Source organism: Lactuca saligna, chromosome 1 (genome assembly GCF_052625555.1).
Source record: "Lactuca saligna cultivar CGN05327 chromosome 1, ASM5262555v1, whole genome shotgun sequence".
NCBI lineage: Eukaryota > Viridiplantae > Streptophyta > Magnoliopsida > Asterales > Asteraceae > Lactuca > Lactuca saligna.
In genome coordinates this window covers 69426843-69433347 of record NC_136417.1, presented here as the reverse complement: position 1 = coordinate 69433347, position 6505 = coordinate 69426843, and the positions used below count along the sequence as shown (strand labels likewise).

At 32.1% G+C, this 6505-nt stretch overlaps 1 protein-coding gene and 1 non-coding gene across 2 annotated transcripts; one reads left to right on the top strand and one right to left on the bottom strand.

Annotated features, from left to right (window-relative positions):
* Window positions 1-3989: 3989 nt before the first annotated feature.
* Window positions 3990-4092, bottom strand: LOC145027882 (U6 spliceosomal RNA). The gene has a single exon (XR_013675645.1). It is a non-coding gene; the product is annotated as a U6 spliceosomal RNA (small nuclear RNA).
* Window positions 4093-5145: 1053 nt separating this feature from the next.
* Window positions 5146-5926, top strand: LOC145039363 (uncharacterized). Its single transcript, XM_078987429.1, has one exon. The coding sequence runs from the start codon at window positions 5258-5260 to the stop codon at window positions 5780-5782; it is 525 nt and encodes a 174-aa protein (XP_078843555.1). The 5' UTR covers window positions 5146-5257; the 3' UTR covers window positions 5783-5926.
* Window positions 5927-6505: the final 579 nt, after the last annotated feature.

Here is a 6505-nt window from a genome sequence, read left to right as displayed (position 1 = left end):
AATTTCGCATTTTGAAGCTTATTGGGCCGAAAAGCCCAAATTTAGTCCATTAAATTCAAAATTTACATTTTAAGCCCCTCAACAATGTTGATGTTCAGAAAATTTATTATAGAAACTGTTTGGACCCTTTTGACCCTCCAGAACTTGTAATTTGTCGGTTTGGCCCCTAAGTTTTGTATTTTTGACATTTTATTTCCAAAAATGGGTTTTATGTTCAAGTTTGCTCATCCTAACCATATAAACTATTTTTCTTGACTTGATTAGTGTAACATAGTTTAAGTTATGTTTATTTCCTTCCTCATGTTTAGATCTCGGTTTTTACACACTTTTTGGATAACGTATTCATCACAAACACATGATATCACACATATACATGCATCAAATCACACATAACATACATTTACACGTAGATCTACACATTTACTTGTATTATCCCCCCATAAAACTCATAAAAACCTAAAAGAAGGGGGTATGAAACTCACCTTGAGTTATGGATCGGTTTTGAAGAAGATTTGGAGAAGTTTGGTGCTATTTTCGGCCCTAGCAAGTTCCTTGGATGGATCTCGACTTAGTGGGTTCTAAGATGCAAGATCATGAACTTGAATGGATTAAGAGATGATTTTTGATGAAAAGAAGTGAGTTAGATCATAGATTTAAGCACCAACTTACCTTGAATGATGATTTTTATGGAAGAAATCCCTTGAACACCTCTTAGATCTCGAAAATTTGGGGAGAATGGGGAGAGAGTTTCTTTGAGAGAATTGTTGAATGAAGTGTGTGTGTGTGTGTGTTTGGTTTCGGCCGAGAGCAAGAAGAGAGGAGAGAAGAGAGTGCTTTCTTGGAAATATGGGAAATGCATGGATGTATGGGTTATCTTTGCATAGAAATCCTTTAGGCAATTGTGAAGTGGCATAGGAAAAGTCAACTCCTCCCTTCATTTGGGCTTAGGCCGAGATTTGGAGAGGGAAAAAGAAAAGGATTGGGCTTTGTATGCTTAAGCCTATTTCATGGTTATGTTAAGTGATGTTTGGCCCAAATAAATATAAATATGATTTTTATAACCTATTAGGGCTAAATTAGGTTAATTATGGCCCAATATGGTCCATTTAATTAATTTATTTCATTCTAGGCCCAATATGGCCCAAAATATTGAAATAAATGAAAGTGGGTCCAATCGAGCCCATTTAAGAGGTCTAAGCCCATGATATTCCAATTGGAAGCTTATTGGTCCATTGGGCCTAACAAGGAAGTCCTAGTCCAAATGGACTTAAACAAGGACTTCTAGGGTTTTCAATTGTTTGTTGACTATTTGTAGTGCATGTATGAAGTGTTTGATTGAAATTTTGTTGTCATAGAGTAAGTATCATGCACGCTTTCATGTTTTTGATTCATAATTGATATAAGTGTTGTAGTTACAAGGCACCAAAAATTTCTAGTTGTGACAAAATCCAACAAGAATGTTATTTGTTTAAGTTTTTTTCATTAGTTAACTACTTTTCTAAAACTTTTTAAATAAACAAGAAAAAATATTGCGTACCTTTAATCCAGAAAAAAATTAATGTACAATGCTGTTATCAGGGACCATTTATGTTATTTATTAAAAACATGGACCATTTATGCAATTTCAAGTTCATGTTTTTTTTAACCAACAAATATAATATATATATATATATATACATATATATATATATATATATATATATATATATATATATATATAATCAACTCCAAAACTAACATCTAAATCCACATACATCCATGACGAGACTTGAACCCTCAATCTCACGGAAGAAGAGCATCACCTAATACCCCTATGCTAGAAATGGTATATTTACATAAAGGGTCATGAACATAAAGTTCATATATTAATGACCCTTTATGTAAATATACAAAAATTATGTCATAATTGACTAGCACAGAACTTTATTATTGTCCTTGTTAAATGACTTAACAAAAATATAAGACTATTTTTTTCATTTACTTCACTTTAATCTAGAAAAAAAATAATGCAAAAAACAAACACAATTACTTACCTTTAATAAAAAAAAATAATGCGGAAAATAAACAAAATCTCATTAAATGGCTATCATATTGCTGTAAAATCACTTAGTGTTCGTTTGGATGGATCGGATTAATCCGAACCAATTAAGTGAATCCGAATAGACTTCGGTTTTCAAAACATTGATCCAAATAGTCCAAACTAAATTCAAATCCAATCCGATCCAATCCAATTACAATCCGGTTGGATCGCTTTCTATAATTCGGTTTTCAAAAACCGGAATATTTTAAAGCGACAAATAATTATAATATCACTCTGTTTTTAGCAAAAGCAAATTATTTAGTTGTGATTGAAAATTTATAAACAACTACTAAGAAGGTATATTATAGTTTAATGCTTTAATGATAAAAAACTTTTGAGAGAAAATACATATATATGTTTTGTATTAGGTGAAAGTTTTTAAACCTATTTGAAAAATATATTACAAAATTAATTAATAATTATAGATACATTAATAAATAAATAAATAATAAATTATTATTCAGTTGTTTTGGACTATTCGGTTCTTATTTTATAAACCAAAACCAATCCGAAATCCAAATTAATAATTCAGTTTTGTTGAAAACAATCCAAAAATCCGATTGTCCGAACCAAATAGTTCAATCAAAATTGTCCAATTGGACTATTCGATTTTATCCAAATACTATACGGCCCTAGTAAAATCTCATTAGAAGGGTATCGTACTTTTGTAAAATATATAATTACCTTTTTTGCTTCATAAAATTACATAAAACTACATATTCATATCCTAAAAGCACAATAATATTTGTTTAAGTGTTTAATCAATTCCACCATTAAATCCAACAACAATGTTGTTTTTTTAAGTTATTTTTCATCGATTATCTATTTTTCTGAAACTTTTTAAATAAACATAAAAAAATTACTTACCTTTAATCCAAAAAAAATAATACAGAAAACAAACAAAAACTCTTTAAAAGGCTTATCATAATGCTGTAAATTACATAGCTACCCTTTTACTTCATGAAGTTACATAAAACTACTTAAGGGATAATGATTTAGGAGGGTAATAAGGTTTCCAGTTTGTCCGTATTAGGTCACCAATGTTTTTTTTGTGCGTACTAGTCCAATATGGTTGTTATTACCATTTAGATATAGTCATTTTACCGGTTAAAACCGGTAAAAAGGACTACTTCTAAACGGTAATAACAACCATATTGGTCTAATACGCACAAAAAAAACCTTAGTGACCTAATACGGACAAACTGGAAACCTAATTACCCTCCTAAGTCATTAACCCTAATTATTTAGAAAACATGCTTACTAATCAATGTGACTGATTTGTTTGACTGAAAATAGTTGCTGCCATTTAAACTTATCTCACAACCCTCCAGAACTTCTAAGTCCAAAAACTCATATGATTGATGATCTTCATTACATAAATATGCAACATTTTATCAATAACTTCTTTTTTGTCATTTAAATGTTTACATGAACACATCCATATGTACAAAAACAATCTCACTTTGATACCTCTCATCAATGTCTACATTTGATAACAAATGGAAATGTAAAACCAATAGGGACTTGCAGAGAATGTCTATTATCAATTATTTTATAAAAAGCAAAACCAAAACATGAACTAAGAAACTAAAGTTGCAAAATGAATAAAAAAATCAGCACATAAACAAATACATACATACTATATACAACACATAAACGAAAGTTTATAAAGCATGAAACTTAATGACATGAAAAGTAAAAAACTTAAAGGAGACTTTATAGAAAGAAAGATCACCCTTACTTGCCACAAATGGTTGAAGACATCAACAAGAAGATCAATCTGACCATAGAATCCACATGTTGTATGATCATCACTTCAGTAGATGAACTACTAAAATGTAAGAATTGCAATTGAACTCTATTAGCATTTGAAAAGGGAATTAGGGTTCCAGAGAAGACGCGAGTTAAAAAAATTTGGGACCATTTCTCGATTTGTGTGTGTCATCCTTGTGCAGGGGCCATGCTAATCTTCTTTGTATCGTTCCAATTTTATCGGATGTCCCCAAAGGGACGACTATAGATGAAGAGCTTCACCATATAGAGGAGTAGCTGGTTATATGGGACGACGCGAGTTCTAAACGAAGTAGTTTATTGTTGATGGTCATATATTCTCAATGTCTTTAAAATTAGGGTTAATGACTTAGGAGGGTAATAAGGTTTCCAGCTTGTCCGTATTAGGTCACTAAGGTTTTTTTTTGTGCGTATTAGACCAATATGATTGTTATTACTGTTTAGAAATAGTCCTTTTTACCCGTTAAAACCGGTAAAAAGGCTATTTTTAAACGGTAATAACAACCATATTGGTCTAATACGCACAAAAAAAACCTTAGTGACCTAATACGGACAAACTGAAAACCTTATTACCCTCCTAAGTCATTATCCCACTACTTAATCATATCCTGAAAAGTACAATGCTATTTGTTTAGTTATTTACTCAATTCCACCATTAACTACTTTATGTCCCTCTTAATTGATTTTATAAAAGTACAATGCTATTATTTTTCATTTACTTATACAAAACTTTATGGGCAAAAATAGCAATGTACAATATTTTTTCATCGGTTTTCGTTTTTACAAACATGATTATCCTTAAATGCCTGCATCATCACATAAAACCATACTTTGAAATTTAAAGGTTAATTTAGCAACTATTAAATATTAAATACATGTTTAACTAAAAGCCTTAGCCACTTGGACCTTAGTATACAACATAAGATTTTCACAATGGGAACTTTTCTTTGAACTTCTCATTCTATGCTTTTTTCTGTTTACGATAACCATTTTTATTGCATCAATATATTTCCCCAATAACTAAACTATTTTCAAGTTTTCAAAATAATAATAATAACAATAATAATTAAAATCCTAAAAAATGGTTTGAGGTATGAAAAAACTATGCCCATAATTTTTGAAAAAGGTAGACAACCCTTTTATTTTTCTTCTTCAGAAAAAGCATCACATTGCAAACGTCTTCATAGCCGTTGGGCAAGTAATTTCTCCAACTAGCCGTTATCAAACAAACGGTCGTCAATGCGTTTTGTATCTGTATATACACACACACACCAAACCCTTCTATTCAATACCATCTAACTTCTCCTCCCATCACCGCTAGTGTAACTACATCGCCACCAACACCGCCACAGCTCCCCGGAAAACTCAGACAACAAGTTTAAGCAAATGGGTCTCTCAAGCGATGCTCAATCACACTACAAGACACACAAACTCTTCCTCATCAGCAATTACATCTTACTGGGAGCAGCCTCCAGTTGCATCTTCCTCACACTCTCCCTCCGCCTTCTCCCCTCCGTCGCCGGCGGACTGCTTGTCCTCCTCCACATCATCACCATAGCCGGAGCCATTTCAGGCTGCAACGCGGTGTCGGCCGGGTCAAGCAAGTGGTACGCAGCCCACATGGTGGCGGCTGTCCTCACCGCGATTTTCCAGGGATCTGTATCTGTACTGATTTTCACGACGACTTCGAATTTCTTAGCGGCGTTGAAGTCGTACGTGAGGGAGGACGATGCGGCGGTGATATTGAAGATGGCCGGTGGACTCTGTGTTTTGATGTTCTTTATGGAATGGTTGGTTTTGACACTTGCTTTCTTCTTAAGGTATTATGCTTTTGTTGACGGAAACCGGACCACCGGGAAGGTACAGGCGGAGGACGACTCTAAGTGGTGGGCAACACCGTTCCAAGTTTAAGTCATGTGATGAGAAGTAGAAATTAGATAAATTTTTATGTTTTATTTATTTTGAATATTTTGCTTTATTTATTTATTTATTGAATATGATTCATTCGTTCACTAAGAATATTTTATAAAAAAAATATTGTTGATCTCTATATAATTTCTTAATGTTTTTCAATTGGGTTAATGGACACTAATAAGGATTCAATTTGAAACATTTATAATATGAATATCTTACTTTCAAAGAAATAACATTTTTAACGGTAATTTTATATAACTTCATGAGACATATCTGTTCTTTAAAAGTATGCATGTTTCTATGGCATCAATCTGTTGCATGAAAACAAAAAATTTAAAAGTACTTTATTTTTTTAATTACTATAATGAAGTATTAATGCGACACCGTTGCAGTTGGTTTCATTCTTAGGCTCGCAGAAAGCATCGTAGCTCTCTCCTTTGTGTGCTGAATGTTCGACACTACTAAAGTAACATCAAGTTAGTGACATTTGGGTTATAATAATTCATCCCCTTATTTATATATTTTTATGTATGTATGACACCGGGGACTAGTGCTTTAAGTGAAATGAACATGATTTGTTCGTGTTTATTAAGTTTATTTGAACAAATGAACGTAAACGTACACATAAACAAATGATTTTCACTCTTCATAGAAATTCATGTGTAAATAAATGAACGTAAACGTACACATAAACAAATGATTTTCACTCTTCATAGAAAT

What these genes read in the sequence shown, in the direction of transcription:
- LOC145039363 (XM_078987429.1), top strand. Translation starts at nt 5,258, where the DNA reads ATGGGTCTCTCAAGCGATGCTCAATCACACTACAAGACACACAAACTC.